This window comes from Caenorhabditis elegans, chromosome IV, assembly GCF_000002985.6.
Source record: "Caenorhabditis elegans chromosome IV".
In the NCBI taxonomy this organism is placed as follows: Eukaryota; Metazoa; Nematoda; class Chromadorea; order Rhabditida; family Rhabditidae; genus Caenorhabditis; species Caenorhabditis elegans.
The window spans coordinates 16,992,522-17,015,111 of record NC_003282.8 but is presented as its reverse complement, the minus strand read 5'-3'; the positions used below and the strand labels follow the sequence as shown (position 1 = coordinate 17,015,111).

Here is a 22,590-nt window from a genome sequence, read left to right as displayed (position 1 = left end):
AATTTTATAAATTGCCAAAAAAAATTCAGAAAAATTTCAGTTATTGAAAAAAAAAAACTAAAATTTAATTTTTGCAACATAATTAAATTTTTTTTAATTAAAAAATTCACAATATGTTAAAATCTCCCAAAATGTAAAACGCCAAGAAACTAATATAATAATTTCTGCAAATTTTTATTATATTTCAGAGTTAACAAAAAATTGTTTGACTATAAAATTTATTTCACAAGAAAAGTATCACAAATTGGCACACTGGAAATAAAAAGAATCGGTGGGATTGATAAAACAAACACTAAATTTTGGGAAAAATTATCACAAAGTAAGGAGCTTGCTGGCTGAAACACATTTGAAACACACTTTGGTAAGGGAAAATTTTCGAGATTTTTTGAGCATTTAATTAAAGTATTGGGCGATGTTGGAGTCGGAGTTTAAAGTAGAGATATGATGAGGAATCGGGGAAAAAATTGATATAAATTCAGAAAAAAATAGAAAAAAATGAGTAAAAATGATATAAAAAGTTCAAATTCAAATTGGAAGCCACTTTTTGAGTTTTTGACCTTGATTATGACATTCAAATACGGGTAGACAATTGAAATAAATGCACCATGGACAATCAAATTGAACATTTCCAAAGAAAACAACGAATAGGATGAAAAGTAGGAAAGAGAGCACAATTGTCGAGATGAGCACGTAGAACTGAAAAAAAATTAAATTTTTAAAAATATCCATTAAGTGGGCGTGGTCACAAAAGTCCCGCCCACTTTTGGGGCGTGGTTTATTTTTCTTTTGTTGAGTTATTACAAATTTTTTATCCCTAACTTTTTTTGTGTGAAAAAATCTGTTCCGGAGGAATTTTGGGTTCTATTTACCACTAAATGGGCGGGCTTTTACGGCCACGCCCATTCTAGGCTCCGCCCCTTTGTAAACTCCGCCCCCAAAAGTAAGCTCCGCCCGTTTCCTGCCTAAATTTAAAAAAACAGTTTTTCTGCAAGTTTTTATTTCAATATTCTTAGAACTAAATTCCGGAGAATGCTTCAATTCTAGCCTTGTGGCCACGCCCATATCTTGGCTGAAATTTAAGCTACGCCCATTTCTTGGCTGAGTTTACCTAACTTTTTCAATTTTCAAAAATTCGAAAAACTGCAATTTTTTATTTCCACGGGTTCTAGTTTTAAGAAAGGGGCGGAGCTTTATGGACCCGCCCATCTCTTTGCTGAAATTTAAGCTCCGCCCCATTTCTTGACTAAATTTTCAGAAAAATAATTTCAGAAGCTAGTTCTCCTAATTTTTCAATTTTCAAAAATTCGAAAAATTGAACCTTTTTATTTCAACGGGTTCTAGTGCCTATAAAGGGGGCGGAGCTTTATGGCCTTGCCCATATATTTTCTGAAATTTAAGCTCCGCCCATTTCTTGGCTAAATTTTCAGAAAAATAATTTCAGAAGCTACTTTTTTTAAATTATTTAAATTTTCAAAAATTCGAAAAATTGCCAATTTTTTATTTCATCGGGTTCTAGTTCCAAAAAAGGGGCGGAGCTTTCTGGTCACGCCCGTTTTTTGGCTGAAATTTATGCTTCGCCCATTTCTTGGCTGAATTTTTAGAAAAATAATTTCAGAAGCAAGTTTTTTTTCAATATTTTAATTTTCAAAAATTCGAGAAATTGAAATTTATGAGAGAGCCTTATGGCCCCGCCCATTTCTTGGCTGAAATTTAAGCTCCGCCCCGTTTGTGGCTTTTTAAACCAATAAATGGGCGGAGCCTATTTGGGTGGGAAATTAACACCGAAAAAGCTAATTTAGCAATATTTTTCATTCATTGAACACCTAAAAACCCTGAAAATTCCCCGAATCTGTGTCTCCCGGATTGAAAATTCACTGAAATTAGACTCCGCCCATTTCTAGGCTAATTCCGTGGTTTTAAATCGATTTTTCTCGAATTTTTCTAATTTTTTCCGTACCGTTCGTTTATTTTTAAATTTTTCGCGTAGAGTTCTCCAGATCCATCGAACCGTGGAGACAGTCGTTCCATCGGGTTCTCCAGACGATGGGAGTCCATTAGCCAGTTGACTGTATCCTTGAGCTGTCATTGTCGGCGTTTCCGCAATATTAATCATTGTGCTCATTGAGCCACGTGGCATCAGTGGTGTATTGGGTACTGTGTTTGGAGAAGGATCCCTATTATTGTTATTGTCATCTCCAAAGTCGAGATATGGGAAGATTACTGGAATAAGGAGGGAAAATTTAATTTTCATTGAATTTTCATTTTTGAGACTGTAATAGGAATACATATATAAATTATTGATTTTGTTCAATTTTTCGAAAAAAAAAATTTAATTTTTTTTTTGAAAAATTGAAAAAATTTTTTTTTCAATTTTCCAGAAACTCACTTATAGTAGTTAATAACCCAAAAATTGTTCCAAAAAGATGTGCCCAATTATCGACCCATGGAATAAATCCAATACATAAAACAAGCAGTGTAACGATTAAATGTTGAACGAGAGCCCACTTGAACTCTTTTATGATTCGTCTGGAAAATATCAGATTTTTTTTTGGATTTTTCAAATTTATGGGGATGCAGAAAAACAAAGGAACATTGAGGTGCAAGCGCGCTCCACGGAGAAGTGATAACGCTCCGCCCCGAAAAGCTGGGTCTCGTTAGGTAATACCGGCAGAATCGTTAATTCAACGATGTTCAATTAATTTCGTTGATTTCCGATTTTTGACACCGTTTGTTTTCACCCATCATCGACAACTCCTGACGAACCGCGACGCGACACGCTACGCACCGAAAATCGACCCCGGCCGTGGCCGAACCAAAATGGCCTAATTTGTTAAAATCTTCCGTTTTAAAGTATATGGAAAGCTAGACCCCCGCGAAAAAAGCCAATTTTTCGGCATACAACATCAAAAAATATGCGAGCTTGCGGTTTCGACCCATCGAGACCCAGTTCTTGGCGGTGGAGCGCGCTTGCATCACGATTTCAAAAGACGCATTTTTCTGCGTCCTCATAATACTCCTATTTTGAAAAATTATAGTGTTTTACAATTTTTCAACTATCCATAATACGTATTATTGTGTATTTTATTTTCCACTTCTGTGTGTTTAACGTTTCCGCGAAAAAATTGCGTAGATCAAACGTAGATCACAATTATTTCAAAAAAAAAAAAATCGATAGTAATAAAAAAAGCGCGCCAAGCCCATTTTGTATAAATATTCCTTCCTTTAAAGTCACACGTGGTGTCAGACTGTCTCATTTCGGTTTGATCTACGTAGACCTACAAAAAATGCGGGAGAAGAGACGTACAGTTCTCATCTGAGTTCACATGATAAAAAACGTGCTGACGCCACATTTTTTGGGACAAAAGTTCCCCCATTTTTTGTAGATCAAACCGTAATGGGACAGCCTGACACCACGTGAAGTCATAGAAGTGGGAAATAATATACACAGTGTTACGGATATTACCGGTACAGAGAGTGTAGTTAGTTGAAGAGACACAGACATCCCGGGACCCAAGGGGCGGGGCGCGGGAAGAGATGATTTGTGTCGATTTACGGAGGTTTCCTCGTTGTCATCATTTCGTAAATCGACACAAGTCGTCTCTTCCCGCGTCCCGCCCCTTGGGTCCCCGGGTGTCTGTGTCTCTTCATCTATCTACACTCTCTGTACCGGTAATATCCGTAACACTGTGTATATTATTTCCCACTTCTATGACTTCACGTGGTGTCAGGCTGTCCCATTACGGTTTGATCTACAAAAAATGGGGGAACTTTTGTCCCAAAAAATGTGACATCAGCACGTTTTTTATCATGTGAACTCAGATGAGAACTCTACGTCTCTTCTCCCGCATTGTTTGTAGGTCTACGTAGATCAAACCGAAATGAGACACTCTGACACCACGTGTGACTTTAAAGGAAGGAATATTTATACAAAACGGTCTTGGCGCGCTTTTTGTATTACTATCGATTTTTTTGCACCGGTAATATTGCATCTTGTTAAAACGGAAGAAAAATAACTTCTAATGAAATCTGATTCAAAAAATCGATATTTCTTGACCCTCCAAAAATATTCTCTACACGAAAATCAATATTCTACCTATTATCACAACACTCGACAATAACCGCCGCCAGAATCCCACACTGTGCACTGGAAGGTCCGACAGCTGGATTATACGGTACAAATATGGCAGACGCCAGGTTTCCACCGATTCCACTTGCAAAATATAAAATCGCCATTCTCTTGGAGGCAATGAGGTTCTCGAGGTCCTTCATCACATAATACTGAAACAGTAGGGAAAGTGCCAAATGGATGACTCCTGCGTGGACGAATAGTGACGTGAAGAGCCGATAGAATTGATTGGGATTATCACCGAAAAAGAAGGGAACCATTCCACACACCCCGGAGAAACAGTTGACTTGACTGCAAAGTGTCGCATTCTCATGCCAATGCCCCCGTACAAAATCGCAATACTGCTTTGTAGCAATCCTACAAAGACCCTGAAGCTGAATACAACACGGGCGGCCTGTAACCTGACAGGTCACGTGCTCGGGGAGCCCGGCGCCTTCGTGCTTCTTCCGGCATATCGGCCATTGTGTGATGTCATCCGGCCATTCGTAGGGAGCTACGGACAGCGGTAGATCACAATAGGAAGGATCCTGACCGCAGACTGCGCCGGATTTCCGGGGTTGGGTCCAAGTTTTTGTGGAGAGAGCGGAGAAGTCGGACATGTTCAGGCCGTGGAGCAGATCCGAGTCGGATTTCGATTTGTGGGTTAGGAAGTTCTTCTTCTTGGACGCCGCCACTGGAGGTTTGTCCCATCGGAGCCATCGGGCCACGTTGCGCTGAAAAGAAAATTGTCAAAATTGGGACCTACCTGCGTGCCTACCGGAGTAGGCGTAGGCACATAGGCAGGCATTTTCGGACTTGTTCTCTCGAAAATTCGAATAATATATATATATGGACGGAGTTTAATTTAAAATTGTTGTTTTTCTTTTTTTAGTCTAAAATGAGTTTTTTTGCCCGAAAATTGAAATTTCGAGAAAACTATAGCCAATAAATGGGCGGAGCCTATTTCTATTCATTTTTCGAAATATAAAATATAGGCTCCGCCTATTTATTGGATATTTACTCTAAAAATCATGTTGCTTTAGTTGAATTTTATGAGAATTTAGGGAAAAATAAAACAAAAAAAAAATTCAAAAACAGCCAGTATATGGGCGGGGCCAATTTCGAAACTTGGCTCCGCCCACTTATTGGATAATTTCTTCAAATATTGTGTGTCGTATATATGTATTTCTACCGATATTTTTTAATAAAAATTCGTTCATAGCCAATATATGGGCGGAGACTGATTTTGTTTTAAAAATAGGCTCCGCCCATTTCTTGGCTGATTTTCAGTCAATATATGGGCGGGGTTTATTCCTGCCCATTTCTTGGATTTTTTTTTCTCTATTTTGCTTATATTTATCGGTTTTTGTGGTCTTTTTTATATCGTAGTGAACCGAAAAAATGATATCAGCAAACTCCGCCCATTTATTGGCTGATTTTTCGAGTTTTTTTGTATTTATCCCAATTTTTGAAAATTTCTCCTAGATTTTGCTTTAGAGAACGCAAAAAAAAGTGAAGTTTTCAATAAATAAATTAAAAACTTTTAAATTCGAAAATCGCGGCAAATACCCATTTCTTGGCTGATTTTTCGAGTTTTTTTTTTGTATTTATCCCAATTTTTGAAAATTTCTCCTCGATTTGGCTTCAGTGAATGGAGAACATCACTTTCAACAAATCAATTAAAAAGTCAAAAATTAGGCCAAATTAAACCCCGCCCATTTTTAATTTCAAAAACCGCGCCAATTTAAGCTCCGCCCACATCTTGGCTCAGGCCTACGAACCGGACAAATCGACTCGCTACTCTGATAGCATCCACTATGATCATTAGCAATACAGCATCCAGTCCGATTCTCAATCCGTCTGCCCTCCTCGATAGCCTCCCATAGGCCGAATTCCCGACGCATACAAGGCGAGTAGACCGCTCCAAGCCGGATAAGATCTGCGTAGTGTGGCCCGATCCATGGATTGGCCTGCTCCAAGTAGGAGACTCGTCGGCTTGATAGAGTCGTGTCCATGACGTCACCCTTGATATCTTCCATTCCTAGGCCGAACGGGGCGAATCCGTAGAGTAATAGGCTTAGGAGGCAGACGAATATTTGAATAGTGGTGATCCAGTAGGTGAACCATGGACGCTCATCGGTACCCTCGGCCAACATTTTTCGGGTTTCCTTGGATAAATTATCTTTGTAGGACCTTCCCATCCACTGGCCGACCCGACCAATGCCACGTTGACGTTTTTGATCCTCTTTTCTTGATTTGATGTGTTGAGTGAATTTGGACATTTGCTCATGCCTGACACGATATTTGACGTCATCAATGGGCTCAATTGTGTGCTGACGTTTTAGGACACCACGGCGGGATGATGTGGATGGTTCTTGCTGGAAAATTCGAAAAAATAATTTTAATTAAAAATATATGTAAATATTTAATTAAAAAAATAAATAATATATATAAAAAATAAATAAATAAATAAATAATAATAAAAATTTGAATAAAATAAAATATTTAATCAAAAATAATACAGTGCGCCCAACTTCTATAGCGCCCCCCTATTTTTTCTCATTTCACCACCTTCTGACATTTTTTACAAAAAACTGCTAATGCCATTTGATTCCAAATGTCGAAAAACCCCCTGTCCAAAATTTTCATCAAAAAATTCAATAGACTGAGGAGACTAGGTCAAAAAGTCTCTAAAACGACCGCCCAACTTCTATAGCGCCCCCTCGAATTTTTGATTTTTCTAATAAAATCCCCTTTTTTTGGCTTTTTCTAAGAACAACTTATTCATGACTTAAGTTCAAACTGATCCAGACATCTTGCAAATCAATTTTCAAAAGAAATTTATCCGTGGAAATTCGTAGGATCTCTAAAATTGTCCTGAAACGCCTAATTTTATGTTAGAGGGCGCTGCGCGGCGCCCAATACTTGAATCAGCACCAGAATCAACTAAGATGATCTACAACATCTATTTCATCGGTCTGAAATTTTTTTAAAGGTTTGCAACTCTTATTTTTATTATACTACTAGTACGAGATAGCACTACTGGCCTTCGCGCATTCACCATCCTCTAGAAATCAAAAAACACAACAGATTTTATTAACTTAGATAAAGTTCAATATTTCGTAGGACCTCCATTCTTGGCGATGACCTCAAAGATTCGATTAGGCATCGAATTGACCAGATTTTTCATCTCTGTAGCTGATATGGCGTTCCATGAATCCTCAATTCCGACTTTAAGAGCAGCAACATTCGGATACTGTTTTCCATTAGCGTACACGAGTCTCACGAGGGAAGCCCACATATTTTCGATCGGATTGAGGTCCGGTGAACAAGCTGGCCATTTAAGGAGTTTAATTTTCTTGCTGCTGAGAAAGGCACGAGTTGAATTGGCTGAATGAATACTGGCGTTGTCCTGTTGGAACTGCCAGTTTTTTTTCGACGGGTGTCTCAAAAACTTCACTAAATCCTTTTCCAAGACTTGCTGATAATCTACAGCAGTCATTTTATGACTTGTAAATTGGATGGGGAGCTTCTTCTTTTCCGAAAAAGCGGCCCAAACCATCACCGATCCACCACCGAAATTTCTTTTTGAAAAAACCATTGGATCTTTTCTCAAATCTCTCCAGTAAAATCTGTTTCCGTCCGGCCCATCCAAATTGAATTTCTTCTCATCGGAAAACACAATCTGCAAAGTAAATATGTTGTTTTTTTTTAATTGGATCCATACCTTTGTCCATGCGGTGCCCATATTTTCCTTTGCAAAATCTAAACGTTTGAGCATGTGATCGGGCGTCATTGATGGAGCCTTTTTCATTTTCTGTCGCACGGTGGAAGGATTTTGACTGAGCATATTCAGGACTGTTTGTTTAGAAACATTAAGATTCAATTCCTTGCGAATATCATTGGCAGATTTGAAAGAGTTCGATGCAGCCTTCACAATGTTGCGTTCCTCACGACTCGATAAAACTTTGCATCTGGGAGCTCTTTTGGTTTGACCATAAGAAAGTGGACTATTGAGGTAGTTGTAGACACATTTACGAGAGCGATTGATTTGGCGAGTTATTTCATTTGTAGAAATATTAAGATTCGCCATCACATCTAGCTTGGATCGTTCATCTCTTGTTAGCTGGGGTCCTCGTGGCATTTCGAACAAAATTGATAATAAACACTACGTTTTCTTGAGCATTCGTATGCCACAAAATGACACGTAAGACGTGAAAAAAATTTCAGACCGATGAAATAGATGTTGTAGATCATCTTAGTTGATTCTGGTGCTGATTCAAGTATTGGGCGCCGCGCAGCGCCCTCTAACATAAAATTAGGCGTTTCAGGACAATTTTAGAGATCCTACGAATTTCCACGGATAAATTTCTTTTGAAAGTTGATTTGCAAGATGTCTGGATCAGTTTGAACTTAAGTCATGAATAAGTTGTTCTGAGAAAAAGCCAAAAAAAGGGAATTTTATTAGAAAAAATCAAAAATTCGAGGGGGCGCTATAGAAGTTGGGCGGTCGTTTTAGAGACTTTTTGACCTAGTCTCCTCAGTCTATTGAATTTTTGATGAAAATTATGGACAGGGGGTTTTTCGACATTTGGAATCGAATGGCATTAGCAGTTTTTTGTAAAAAATGTCAGAAGGTGGTGAAATGAGAAAAAATAGGGGGGCGCTATAGAAGTTGGGCGCACTGTATATGTGTTTTTTTTTTATTTAAATACTTTAAATATAATATATTAAATTTTTATTTTAAAAATTTACAAATCGAATATTCGGTAGCTCAACAAGTACCGATTCTCAAAAATCGATACTTTTCGGTATGTCCCACTACGGTTTGATCTACAAAAGATGCGGGAACTTTTTCCCCGAAAAAATGTGACGTCAGCCGCAATTTTCGTAGATCAAACCGAGATGGGACACTCTGACACCACGTTATTTTGTTGTTAGAAAATCGAAAATAATTTTTCTGTCATTTTTGACTTCAAGAAAAAACTCGAAAAATCGATATTTTCTCGTTTTTCGACAATTTTAGAAGATTGTAAAATCAATAATAAAATCGATAATTTTACAGGATTTTTTTGAATATTATTCGTTTAGATTCCATGTTCGAAAATTCGATAAAAAGTTTAAAAATCGATATTTTTTGCAAAAAAAAAATCAATAAACTTTTGTGTAATTTTCTCAGAAAATAAAGAATCTTAAAAAAATACTTCCAATTTTTTTTCGAATAAAAATCGATTTCTTTTTATTTTCTGAAAATTTCAAAATTCAAAAATCGATGTATTGAATTTTCAAAATATTAGAAAAATTTTGAAAACGAGATTTTTCCGATTTTTTAACGGAGTTTTTTGATTCTCAAAATATTACTTTTTTGGAAAATTTTAGAAACTTCAAAAAATCGATATTTTTCAAGTTTTTCGAAAAATGTTGGAAATATCGATTAGTCCCGATTTTTATCCAACTTTTTAAAATAATTTTTTTAGAAATCTCTATACAGAAAAGGAAATTTTCGATTTTTCCTGAAAATTTCAAAAATCAATTTTTCAAAGTACGAAAAAATATTTTGGTGAATATTTTTTAAAAATTCAAAAAATTACATTTTTTTCCTAATTTTTGTCTTAAAATTGCAAAAAAAAGATAATTATTTTTTATTGGAAAATGATAAAAATAGAGAATTTTGTTAATTTTAGATATTTTTTGAAAATTCCAAAAAAAAATCCAAAAAATCGATAATTTCAGATTTTTCCAAAAAAATTCGAAAAAATCAATAAATTGAGTCTGGAAATCGTAAAAATCGACAATTTATTTTTGTTTTCTGAAAATGACAAAATTTTGGAATTTTGTAATTTTTCTGAAATTTTCAAAAAACCGATAATTCTCTAAAAACCCTACCATAAGCACTCTATCAGGCCTTTTACTGGCCACAAGAGCCTGCCGCTCCCCTAAAACCGTAGGCTTCGGCCTATTAATCGTACTATCGCCAACATCGATATAGCTAATATTTCCAGCCTGATGATAGCCGACAACTTCCGGTACAACTGAAATTTTCGCTGTTTCATATGGAAACGGGCTACTTTTCGAGGGGGCGGCAAGCTTTGCAGACGTCGGCGGAGACTGTGCAATGTCTGGATGATAGGCTTCTAGTTCAGGCGCCGGCATTCCGGCGGGGCCTTGAAGTTCTGGAGGTATTGGGCGAAGATGAGGTGGTGGAGTGTCGAAAAACACCTCATCGATTAGGGAAATGGAACGTTCGATGGCTGGATGCGTGGGCTGAAAATAACGAAAATTTAGTGTTAGATTTCAAAAGAAATTTCCGAAAATTCGCTGATTTTTCGAATTTCTTTTTTTTAATTTGATGAAAAAAGTTCTTAAAAAGCTGAACTTTGATAAATTAAAAAAAAAAAAAAAACTGAAAAAACGGAAATTTAGTTGTGAAAAATTTCAGCAGATATATTGAATTTCTTTATAATTCTAAATTGTTTTAAATAAAAAAAATAGCGAATTTTTTTCACGAATTCGATAATTACAGTTTTGTTGAAAAATTCGATTTTTGGGTAAAAACAATTTTAAACGTTTTTTTTTTCAACTTTTAAAACATTTATTCTTTCGTATATTTATTTTTTGCAAATTTTTTAAATTAAAATGAGCTAAAATCGTGTGGTTTTCAATTTTTTAAAATACGTTTTTTGTTTAATTTTCCAACAAATTTTTTAGGACAATATTATCAGGAATTTGTGGATTTATCGATTTTTGACAAAATTCGACCAAAAAAAATCAAAAAAATATTGAAAAAATATATTTTTCATTTTCAAAATTAAAAAAAAAACAATTTTCAATATATTTCGATTTTTTCCCATTTTTCAAAAAAATATCGATTTTTTTCATTTTTTAAATGTTTTTTTTTTAATTTTTGAAACACTTTCACTTTCTTAAAAACAAAAGTTTTTTTTTCCAGAAAAAAATTATTTTTTTTAGCATATACATGGTTAAATTCGATATTTTTTTAATTTCCGAAAAATATTGCAAAAAATTTTTGTTTTAATTTTTTTGACAAGTAGGTAGATTTTTTTTTCGATTTTTCATTTAAAAAATAGGCAAAAAAACCAATTTTAAGAAAATCAACGTTCGTTTTCGAGAAATAGCAAAATAAATAAATATTAAAATATTTCGAAGTTTTTTTTTCGAAAATAGCGATTTTTTTTTCATTTTTTAATATCAATTTTTCGGTTTTTTTTTAAATTTTTTGACAAAAAAGGCAAATTTGAAACATTTTTTCTTTAAAAAAAACGTTTCAAAAATAATTCCAGAAAAAATCAGGATAAAAATTATGTTTTTTTTCACATTGGTGAATTCGGTATTTTTCGAAATTTCAAAAAATATTGCAAAAAAGTTTTTTTTTTTCAATTTTTGGCGAAAAATGTCACTTTAGATTTTTTATTTAATTTTTCAACAAATTTTTAGGAAAATATCAGTATTTTGTCAAAATTATCTAATAAAAATTATTCAACAATATTTTAAAAAAATGAAAAAAAGGTTTTTTTAAAAATAATTTTTTTTAGAATTTATAATTTTTAGTTTTTTTCGAATTTTATGTTTTCAAATTTTGAAGGTAAATCTTATTAGAAATTTTTTTTCCTTTTTTTTTTGAAACATTTTAAGCTTAAAATTAAAAAAAAATTTCCAGATAAAATTATTTTAAAAAAGTAATTAAATTCGATATTTTTCGAATTTTAGAGAAATATGCAAAAAAAAAGTAAATGATCCAATTTTCAGAAAAAAAAAGTTATCGATTTTTTGTTTTTTTTTTTGACAAAATTTGTCAAAAAATGAATTTTTATTGATTTTTCAACGAAAAAAAACGGGAAAAATATGTTTTTCGACTTTTCGATTTTTTTCCAAAAAATCGTATTTTTTTCTCCAAATCCCGCACCTTCCGACTTCTAATCCTAAAACTCGGTCCAGCAACATCCTCCATCCTTCCATCCTCCAAATCCTTTTGCTCTGATTCTTCAGCCAACAACTCCAGCACCACATCTTCCTGTGTTGATGATGATTTCTTTTTCAAAAAACTACTTTTTCCAACTCTTCCGGGAAGTGATGCAGATGGATGTATAATTGGTTTAGTTCCTTCAGCTAAATCACTTGGTCTTTCAGGTTGTTGTACAGATAATGTCTTGTTGCATCGTTGAACAATTGGAGCACTTCGGCTGCTCGTCAGTGAGGAGGCTTCATCTGTGAACCGGGCCAGCGGGGGAACTCGAATCGATGACTTTTTACGCACTTTTGCAGTCATTCGGGACATGGCTGATGGATCTGAAACTTTGGGAAAAGGGGTTAGACACTGCAACTTTTTCCTCACAAGGGACGAGGAAAAGTGGTTTCTAGGCCATGGCCGAGGGGCCGACAAGTTTCAGCGGCCATTTATCTTGCTTTGTTTTCAGCCTGTTTTCTTTCGTTTTTCACAGCTTTTTCCCGTTTTTTCTTAATAAAACTGATAAATAAATATTTTTGCAGATGCTAAAACAATTTCCAAGTAAAAAAATTATGTATTCAGTCGGCAAGCAGCGGTGAAAGTGGGCATTGTAATATGATGGATTACGGGAATACAAAACCTAAACTTTTTCTGAAACATGATACATATGATGCTTAGATGCTGAAATTACCTGATTTTCATAACGAGACCGCTGAAAAAGTTTTGAGATTTCCAAAATTCGAATTTTTGAAACCTCAAAACTTTTTCAGCGGTCTCGTTATGAAAATCAGGTAGTTTCAGCATTTAAGCAGCATATGTATCATGTTTCAGAAAAAGTTTAGGTTTTGTATTCCCGTAATCCATTATTTTACATTGACCACTTTCACCGCTGCTTGCCCACTGAATACATAATTTTTTTTACTTGGAAATTGTTTTAGCATCTGCAAAAAGTATTTATTTATCAGTTTTAATAAGAAAAAACGGGAAAAAGCTGTGAAAAAACAAAAGAAAACAGGCGGAAAACAAAGCAAGATAAATGGCCGCTGAAAATTGTCGGCCCCTCGGCCATGGCCTAGAAACCACTTTTCCTCGTCCCTCGTGAGGAAAAAGTTGCAGTGGGTTAGAGAATGTCGAAAAAACAATTTTTTTTCAGAAAAAAAGTCCAAAAATCGGTTACTTTTAACAAAAAAAGGAACAAAAATGTTTTCAAATTATTTTGAACTGAGATTTGTATTGTATTTTTGTTCGGGTCTGACTAATTTGGGGGAAAAAAATTAAAAAAATAAAAATTTGACAGTTTTCGGCAAAATTCACAATTTTAAGCGCCAAAAAATGCAGACAATTCAGACAAAAAAAAATTTTTATTTTATTTCTAAAAAAACATTCTCTCGCCAAATATGAAAAATAAGATTTTTTCCGGTGTTTTACGAATTTGAAGTTCGATTTTCGAAAAAAAAAACTATTTTATTCGAGTTTTCTGCGATTTTTTACAGTCATTTTTAGCAAAAAATGTAGTCAAATGAAAAAAAATTGAAATTCTAAATTTTTCAAATTTAAAATTCTATTTGGGCCTGGAAGGTCTAAAAAAAGCAGCTGAAAGGTTTCAAAATTCAAAATTTTCAAAAAAAAAGATGCCCAAGAAATCGCTTTTTTAAAGGATTTTTCTTCCATTTTGGACAAAAGAATCTGAAAGTTTGGCTGTTTTCCAGCTGAAAATCACAATTTTTTTTTGGAAACAAAATCAAAATTACGGAATTTTTATTAAGGGATCATAAGGTTGTGAGAATGCGTATTGAGCAACACATTTGACGCGCAAAATATCTCATAGCGAAAACTACAGTAACTCTTTGAAGGTGGAGTAGCGCCAGTGGGGAAATTGCTTTAAAACATGCCTATGGGGTCACAATGACCGAATATCATGATGAAAAAAATTCAAGAAATTTTCTAGATTTTATATGATTTTTTGAAAATTGAAAAAATCTCAGTTTTTGCCTAATTCCTATTTGAATTACCGCCAATCGGATTTGTTCGATGGAGCGCGCTTGCAAGTTTTTATTTTTATTTATTGTTATTTTTCCTTATTTTTCACCGAGTTTCCATGTTTTCAGTGTATTTTTGTCTGAAATTTGAAAAAAAAAGTCAAAATAAATGCTAATTTTTGATTAAAAAGCAAGATAGTACAGGCGTAAAAAATAAAAACAAATACATATAAACGATTTCGAACCTGAATTAATTAATTTCACAGATTTACGCTTGTAAATTAGCTTTTTTTTCTAATTTTTGATTAAAAAGCTAATTTACAAGCGTAAATCTGTGAAATTAATTAATTCAGGTTCGAAATCGTTTATATGTATTTGTTTTTATTTTTTACGCCTGTAGTCTTGCTTTTTAATCGAAAATTAGCATTTATTTTGACTTTTTCTTCAAATTTCAGACAAAAAAAGACACTGAAAACATGGAAACTCGGTGAAAAATAAGGAAAAATAACAATAAATAAAAATAAAAACTTGCAAGCGCGCTCCATCGAACAAATCCGATTGGCGGTAATTCAAATAGGAATTAGGCAAAAACTGAGATTTTTTCAATTTTCAAAAAATCATATAAAATCTAGAAAATTTCTTGAATTTTTTTCATCATGATATTCGGTCATCATTGCCTAATCTTTTTTTTTTAATCGAGCCCGTAAATCGACACAAACAGTACAGTAGTCAATTAAAAAGGATTACTGTAGTTTTCGCTACGAGATATTTTGCGCGTCAAATATGTTGCTCAATACGCATTCTCACAACTTTGTGATCCCGTAATAAAAATTCCGTAATTTTGATTTTTTGTTTCCAAAAAAAATTGTGATTTTCAGCTGGAAAACAGCCAAACAGATTTTTTTTCAGATTTTTTTGTCCAAAATGGAAAAAAAATCCTTTAAAAAAGCGATTTCATGGGCATCTTTTTTTTTTTTGAAAATTTTGAATTTTGAAACCTTTCAGCTGATTTTTTTAGACCTTCCAGGCCCAAATAGAATTTTAAATTTGAAAAATTTAGAATTTCAATTTTTTTTCATTTGAATAACGTCAAATTTGGAAGAAAAACAGTGATTTTCTGAGACTTTTCTAAATAATTTTTTTTTTTTTTTAATTTTATTTTCGGTATTCCAGCTCCGAAATTCGCTCAATTTTCCAATTTTTCATGTCAAATTCCATGAAAATTACCCATTTCTCCACCCTGAGCTTCATCAATATCTCCCATTTCTTCAATTTCCACTTCAAACGACGTTTCCTCAGGTATTCCACTAGTGATAAGCTCGGATTCTTTGCTAGTTTTCCCAAAAATCGGCTTCATCTCAAAGGATTCTCCAGTTGTAGTGGTGGAAGATTTAAATACAAGACCACCACCAGCTGATGGTGATCCAGTTTCAGGTTGCTGGGAAGAAAATTCATCTGGAATTTCTGTTAAATCTGCGGCGGCGGCTTCTGACACCATATCCAGGTCGAATGAGCATTTTGAGGCGAATGAAGAGTGAAATTTTAGACGTTTTTTGTTGATTAGGGAGCCTCTGAAAATTTGGAATTTTTAGGTGATTTTGTACTGAAAAAATTGATTTTTTTGCCGATTTTTTTTTAATGAAAAACCAATTTTTCAGTGGAAATTTGTAATCTTTATTTAAATTTTACTGGAAATTTGGGCATTTTAGGCATTTTTTAGTTGAAATTTTAGGAATTTTTAGGTGATTTTTTCCATGAATAATTTAAATGTTTACCGATTTTTAGTAGAAATTAGGAATTCGAAAGTGATTTTTCAACGAAATTTTTAAATTTTTGTGTGATTTTTCCACGAAAAATTTTCGAATTTTTTAAAAAGTAATTTCCAATGACAAAGTGAATTTTTGAATATTTTACATCAAAATTCCGGAATTTTTAAGTGATTTTACTGGAATGGAAATCTTTTTTAGATTTAGGCAATTTTATATGAAATTTTGAAATTTTTACAGATTTTTCTATAGAAATTTCGGTATTTTGAGGGATTTTTCATGATTTCTCTTTTTTATACCAAAAATGTAAAAGTTTTCATGTAAAAATTATTAAAAATTCATTTGAATTTTATGTGAAACTTTCTTTTTTTTTTTCATTTTTCGGGCAAAAATTGTTGTTTTTTCTTCAAATTTTTCATAGATTTCCTCCATTTTCCGCGACTTTTCCTCACTTTTTAACGAAATTCGACACCGAATTAATTATGGCAGACGGAACGGATTCTCGTTGTTTTTGTGACGATTTGGATAGTCGTGTCTGGCTTTGTGATAGATCCTGAAAAATTAAAAATTGGGGATTTTTTTTGTTGAAATTCTGTGAAAAATTACTGTGATTTTCAGCATTTTTTACAAAAAACCATGAAAAAAAAACACAATTTTTAGCTAGAAAATCGATTTTTTGGCGAAAATCCAATGAAAAGTTGTGTGTTTTCAGACATTTTAATAAATTTTTTAAAAAAATCGAATTTTTCGAAATTTATCGACTTTTCTCCAGATTTTTTGCCTTAAATTATCGATTTTCAGAGCTTTTTTTCTGCAGTTTTTTGAAAATTCAATTTCAGCGTAAAAACTGCATTTTTTTGAGAAAATATTGGAAAAAAATCAATTTTTTGGCGAAAATCCAACGAAAAGTGGTGTTTTTTTACAATTTTTGTTTAATTTTTTTCAAAATCAAAATCTGTTTTTTTTTTAGTTTGAAATTTTTGTGGAACTTTTTTCTATTTAAAAGTAGAAAAAACAGTAAAAAGCGGAATTTTTTGGAAAAAAAAGATTTTTTTGCAGTTTTTTGCCTAAATTATTGATTTTCAGAGCTTTTTTTTTTGCAATTTTTTGAAAATTTAATTTAAAAACTCGTAAAAAATCGTAAAAACTGAATTTTTTGAAACAAATTTTTAAAAAATCAAATTTCTCTCATTTTTCTCGATTTTTTCAGATTTTTGGGGCAAAAATTATCGATTTTCAGAACATTTTTTCCTTGAAATTTCTGAAATTTTATTTTCAGAATTTTCAGCAAAAAACGTAATTTTTTTGTGAAAAAAAATCAAAAAATTCGATCTTTTCAAAATTTATCGAACAGTTTTTTTTTTGCCTGAAATTATTGATTTTCAGAGCATTTTTCAAAAAAATTTTGGAAATTTTTTTTTGAAATTTTTTTGGAAAAAAAATCAATTTTTTCCTCAAAATGTCTCATTTTCTCAATTTTCATCGATGTTTTCCATATTTTCACTGCAACTTTTTCCTCACGAGGGACGAGGAAAAGTGGTTTCTAGGCCATGGCCGAGAGGCCGACAAGTTTCAGCAGCCATTTATCTTGCTTTGTTTTCAGCCTGTTTTCTTTCGTTTTTCACAGCTTTTTCCCGTTTTTTCTTATTAAAACTGATAAATAAATACTTTTTGCAGATGCTAAAACAATTTCCAAGTAAAAAAATTATGTATTCAGTCGGCAAGTAGCGGTGAAAGTGGGTATTGTAATATGATGGATTACGGGAATACAAAACCTAAACTTTTTCTGAAACATGATACGTATGATGCTTAGATTCTGAAATTACCTGATTTTCATAACGAGACCGCTGAAAAAGTTTTGAAGTTTTCAAAATTCAACTTTTTGTGCGAAAATCTCGACTTTTTCACCAAAAAAGTTGAATTTTGGAAATCTCAAAACTTTTTCAGCGGTCTCGTTATGAAAATCAGGTAATTTCAGCATCTAAGCATCATATGTATCATGTTTCAGAAAAAGTTTAGGTTTTGTATTCCCGTAATCCATCATATTACAATGCCCACTTTCACCGCTGCTTGCCCACTGAATACATAATTTTTTTACTTGGAAATTGTTTTAGCATCTGCAAAAAATATTTATTTATCAGTTTTATTAAGAAAAAACGGGGAAAAGCTGTGAAAAAACGAAAGAAAACAGGCGGAAAACAAAGCAAGATAAATGGCCGCTGAAACTTGTCGGCCCCTCGGCCATGGCCTAGAAACCACTTTTCCTCGTCCCTCGTGAGGAAAAAGTTGCAGTGATTTTCGTCAAAAATTATCGATTTTCAGAGCATTTTTCTCGAAATTTTGCTCCGTACCGCTGCTGTCTGCGAAAAGCTATCAGCTCGAGATCTTCCATGAGCTCCACCACCACCACTTTCAAAACTCGACGATGCATAATTTGGAAGAGAAGGCGTCGGTCCAATTGGTGCTCTACCAATTGGAGTCCTCGTGGACAACGGCTTGATTATTCCTTTTTCGATATCTTCTACAATTGATGATGGAGTTGGAGCAGCTGATGCTCCGACGGCTCCAGATTCGACAGATTGATTTCGGACGACTGGAAGAAAAAATACGTTGAAATTTGAATTTATTTGGTTTTTAATGGATTTTACAGTAGAAAAACGGAGAAAATCGGATCTTTTTAACGGAAAATTGGTTAAAAATTTGGAATTCTCGTGATTTCTGTGATTTTTTAGTGAAAAAAAAAAAGAAAAAATCGGTTTTTCTGGTAAAAATTGGCAGAAAATTGGAAAAAATTTGGAATTTCGACAAAAATTTTGCGATTTTTTCTGAGAAACTGGAATTTCAGTTGAATTTTAAGGTTTAAATCTAGAGAATTCGCTTATAATTGCAAATTTCAAGCAGAAATCTATAAAATCTACTTAATTTGTAGATTTTTCTTGATTTTTTTGCGATTTTCCTCGAAATTAGTCAATTTTCACTGAATTTTCGAAATTTTTAGCTTAAAAAATGCAGTTTTTTCCGTTAAGTCATCGGATTTCCATCGAAATCTCACCAAATTTGTTAACTTCATCCTCTTTCAGGCTGTATCGATTTTTGATGTGGCGGAGTCTGAAAAAATTGATTTTTTTTTTGGTTTTTAGCGAAAAACCCCGGATTTTATCGATTTTTAGCCGGTTTTTCCAACCTTTTGGCGTTCCAATTGGTCTTTTCCTCATTTCCATCCTTATTTCCACCCGATATTCCAATAAAATGCGAGAATTGTTGGATTCTGGAATTTTTTCGATGATTTTTCTAGTTTTTCACCGAAAAATCCCCTTACAAACTAGAATCCCTATTTAATGGAGGTCTTTCGTTCGTTTTTTCACCGGATAATGGAGTATTTTCCTGTAACAATTGAATTTCTAAATTATTTTCGAAATTTTTCGGCTCAACCTGCTGTCCTCTACGTGATCCTGGCGTTCCTGCTGATGCCATTCCGGCAAATTTAGCGTTTTAGCATCAATTTTTGGTGGAGAATCTGAAATTTTGAGTTTTAACAGCGAAAAAATTGAGAAATATCGATAAAAATCGAGAAAATGAGTCAAAATGACAGTTTATTGTGTAAATAAAGTGTTAGCGATTGTCTGCGTCTTTTGCATCTTCACACTATCTCGCCGATTAGAAGGTGGGGGCCGCGTGGCCGTGGAAGAGGAAATGACGGGGGAAATTGGAGGGAAGTTTGAATCGAGTTTTTAAATGTAAATTGTACGCGATTTCGAAAAGCTTTTGAACGTTGATTGACATATTTTGTACTTAAGGTTTAAATTATTTTCAATAGTAATCAATCATATCTTCTTTTCACTCATTCCACATAAAATATAAAATTGTTCAAACATGTTGCAAACATCGATAATTCGCCAAGAGCTCACGACCCAATACGGACTGATCTACAAAAAATGCGGGTTTTTTTCACCCAGAAAACTGTGATGTCAGCACACCGTGCCAAATCCGTTGAGAAATCTGCAGCGTCTAAACTTCCGCAGCTCTCGTAGATCAAGCCGAAATGGGACACTCTGACACCACGTGCTTAAATAAACTCAAACAAGTGGAAAATAAAATAAACTTTTTCCTAACTAGAAATAGTTGAAAAGTGTCACTAAATTAAATAATTTTTCTATTGTTTCATGACTTTTTCAAATTTGGTGACATTTTAATGGCAATAGTGATTTTTCAATTGGGCGTTCAAGTTTTAAAATTCGCATGGCAATATTCCTTTTTGCATGGAAACATAATAATTGCTGTAATAGGCGCTGATTAGTGCTGGCTGAATAAGAGTGAAAATTTATGTATGTAAAGTACATTTTCCTTTTTTTTTAACTTTTTGCAAACAGAGCCGTAAGCTCAATAGAAACCTCGATTTAGTAGAACTGAAACTTTCTTTTAATTCTAATCATATTTCAAGTGATAATTAATTATAAATGACTGTGTTAGGCATTATAATTATGTAACCCTTGATAAAAAATGTTCTCCTCTTACATTGAAGTGAATACGACAACAATTAGGAATTTATTAAATTTTGAAATGAAATTCGTGAAACTGTAATAATATTCTTTTTTTTTTGTTTCGAAAATGTTACGAAACGGTAGAAAATTCATTTCACAACCTTCTTGTCGAAATTTTGAATATTATTACTGTTTCACTAATTTCATTTGAGGAGTGCAATAATTTCAAATTGATACCATGATAAAACAATGAAAAAATAGGAAAACAATTTTAAAAAAATTAAAAAAAGGAACTAAGAAATTACAGGAACCGAAATTGAAGAATCTTTAAAATGAGAAATTAAAAAAATGTTCAAAAACATATAATTCTGTATTCACAAACTATCTTTATGGTATTCAAATCTTTTCAAAGTGTTGGAGTCAAGTGAGCGTTATTTTTTTAAAAATTATAATTAGTCCGATGAACTAGGTTTTTAAAAACTTTATTTCTTCGTGACAAAATGTTCTAAAACTTATTCAAAGTCTTTTTCTAATTGGAACCTACTTTTTCATCAAAAAATTCAAAAATTTTAACTGTTTCATAGTCTCGTCTTATTGACTGGCACTGGTTACAATATAATTTCACTGGCGATGAATGTAATTTTCAAAAATTAATTTTTTTTTCAAAACTACGAAATCAAAATGTTTCAAAAAAAGTCCCATAATGTCTCAAACGTCGTACGAGGAGTAGATGAAACTTAACATTTTTAAAAAATCAAATAATATTTGAAAATGCGATGAAATGGTAGAAAATTAATTTGACAACCTATATGCCAAATTTTTCAAATATAATTACAGTTTCACTGATTTTATTTCAGAATTTTTCCAAACTTGTGGCATTGCAAAAATAATGGTAAAAATAATAATGATGGTAAAAGTTCTGAAAAAAATAATGGTAAAAGTTCTGAAAGGGACATACTTTCTGAAATTAAAATGTTCATATGCATCTGATGAGAGTTTTCAAAAAATGAATGAAAAAATGGCTGAAAAAAGTTTTTTTGTTCATCTAGCTTTCTCCAAATTTTCATGAAAAATTTCGATTTCTTAGTATCTTTTCAGAGGAAAATCCACAATGATCTCAAATTTGAGAATGAAAAACGCAATTTCCGACTTTAAACTATACTTGTTTCACTAATTTGGAACAAACTTTGAAATTTTGAAATAAAATTAGTGAAACGGTAATAATATTCACATGTTCGACAAGACAGTTGCCAGATGAATTTTCTACCGTTTCACAACATTTTCAAATATCATTGAATTTTTAAATATATTATTCTTTTAGAAGCAGAATTTTTTTCACAGTTTTATCATGATATTTGGTCATTTTGGGACCAAAAGAGTGGTTTTTAATAATTTCCCCGCTACTCCACCTTTAATACTTAAGGTTTAAATTATTTTCAATACTAATCAATCATGCCTTCTCTTCACTCATTCCACATAAAACATCAAACTTTTCAAGGGTGTCAGGATGTCCCATAATGGTTTGACCTACAAAAAATGTCGGAATTTTTCACATGTGAAGTCAGCATACTCTTAACCGTGCGAAATGCATAGATCAAGCCGAGAAGGGAAATTCCGACAATACGCGCTTAAACCCAAAAAAGTGAAAATAAAGATACACTTTTTCCCAACTAGTGGTAGTTGAATTATGCCATTAAATAATTGAATAAATAAATAATTTTGTCGAATAATTTTTCTATTGTTTCATGACATTTTCATATTTGGTGACTTTTTAATAAAGTTTTCAAATCTATTGTCTACCTTTTCAGAACTCTTTCAAATGTTATGAAGTCTGCTTGGCTACGTTCTTATTTTCATGTCAGAAACTTCGAAAAGTTGATCGATTGTCACATTAATAACGAATTCAAACTAAAAAAAATTAAAACTAAAGAAAATTTGAATTTTTTGAAAACTCCTAGAATACTTTATAATCTGAGAATCGTTTCACAAATCCTTTCAAAAATTTCTAGCTCTTTTCCAACAAGCTTCAGTTTAAAAAAAAGTTTTATTAATTATTCAGAAGTTTTCCGAAGAAATTTGTAAAAATTTCAGCATTTTTTCGAGCAGTCCTCAAACAAATCCAGAAATTTTCTGAAGCTTCTAAAAACTGATTGACGTCAGATTTATTTGTACTAAAATAAATGGAAAGAACAATTTTGGAATTTATCAAATTCTAAATTTTTTTTTTCTAATCTTATTTCAGGTGAAAATTGTAAATGAATGTATAAGGTTTTATAATTATGTAGCTGATTAT

General features: G+C 32.7%; 1 protein-coding gene and 15 non-coding genes across 21 annotated transcripts; 9 read left to right on the top strand and 7 right to left on the bottom strand.

Annotated features, from left to right (window-relative positions):
• Positions 1 to 158: 158 nt before the first annotated feature.
• rom-4 lies at positions 159 to 19,290 on the bottom strand (the record flags this gene model as incomplete). Of its 6 annotated transcripts, none has more annotated exons than NM_001047548.5 (14): positions 159 to 696; positions 1,958 to 2,220; positions 2,387 to 2,526; positions 4,094 to 4,839; positions 5,887 to 6,483; positions 9,992 to 10,369; positions 12,030 to 12,412; positions 15,278 to 15,621; positions 16,269 to 16,369; positions 18,168 to 18,409; positions 18,869 to 18,924; positions 19,001 to 19,084; positions 19,136 to 19,200; positions 19,249 to 19,290. In NM_001047548.5, 14 exons carry the CDS (start codon positions 19,288 to 19,290, stop codon positions 526 to 528), a joined length of 3,612 nt encoding a protein of 1,203 aa, NP_001041013.2. The 6 variants fall into 6 exon arrangements, with proteins under 6 accessions (NP_001041013.2, NP_001076719.2, NP_001368544.1 ...); NM_001083250.6 differs by having other exon boundaries at positions 202 to 696; positions 12,030 to 12,418; NM_001380564.1 differs by lacking the exons at positions 15,278 to 15,621; positions 16,269 to 16,369; positions 18,168 to 18,409; ... (2 more) ...; positions 19,136 to 19,200; positions 19,249 to 19,290 and having other exon boundaries at positions 526 to 696; positions 12,030 to 12,401.
• A 728-nt stretch (positions 19,291 to 20,018) lies between these two features.
• Positions 20,019 to 20,039, top strand: 21ur-6245. The gene has a single exon (NR_068041.1).
• A 283-nt stretch (positions 20,040 to 20,322) lies between these two features.
• 21ur-15661 lies at positions 20,323 to 20,343 on the bottom strand. Its single transcript, NR_068040.1, has one exon.
• Positions 20,329 to 20,349, bottom strand: 21ur-8657. Its single transcript, NR_068039.1, has one exon.
• Positions 20,350 to 20,531: 182 nt separating this feature from the next.
• 21ur-8401 lies at positions 20,532 to 20,552 on the top strand. The gene has a single exon (NR_068038.1).
• A 364-nt stretch (positions 20,553 to 20,916) lies between these two features.
• Positions 20,917 to 20,937, top strand: 21ur-6079. The gene has a single exon (NR_068037.1).
• 21ur-14413 lies at positions 20,918 to 20,938 on the top strand. Its single transcript, NR_068036.1, has one exon.
• Positions 20,939 to 21,016: 78 nt separating this feature from the next.
• Positions 21,017 to 21,037, bottom strand: 21ur-9199. The gene has a single exon (NR_068035.1).
• A 139-nt stretch (positions 21,038 to 21,176) lies between these two features.
• On the top strand, positions 21,177 to 21,197 carry 21ur-4123. The gene has a single exon (NR_068034.1).
• Positions 21,198 to 21,446: 249 nt separating this feature from the next.
• On the bottom strand, positions 21,447 to 21,467 carry 21ur-3777. Its single transcript, NR_068033.1, has one exon.
• Positions 21,450 to 21,470, bottom strand: 21ur-9697. The gene has a single exon (NR_068032.1).
• 21ur-14533 lies at positions 21,451 to 21,471 on the bottom strand. Its single transcript, NR_068031.1, has one exon.
• Positions 21,472 to 21,606: 135 nt separating this feature from the next.
• On the top strand, positions 21,607 to 21,627 carry 21ur-14475. The gene has a single exon (NR_068030.1).
• On the top strand, positions 21,611 to 21,631 carry 21ur-9874. The gene has a single exon (NR_068029.1).
• Positions 21,632 to 22,079: 448 nt separating this feature from the next.
• Positions 22,080 to 22,100, top strand: 21ur-14448. The gene has a single exon (NR_068028.1).
• Positions 22,101 to 22,142: 42 nt separating this feature from the next.
• 21ur-5741 lies at positions 22,143 to 22,163 on the top strand. Its single transcript, NR_068027.1, has one exon.
• Positions 22,164 to 22,590: the final 427 nt, after the last annotated feature.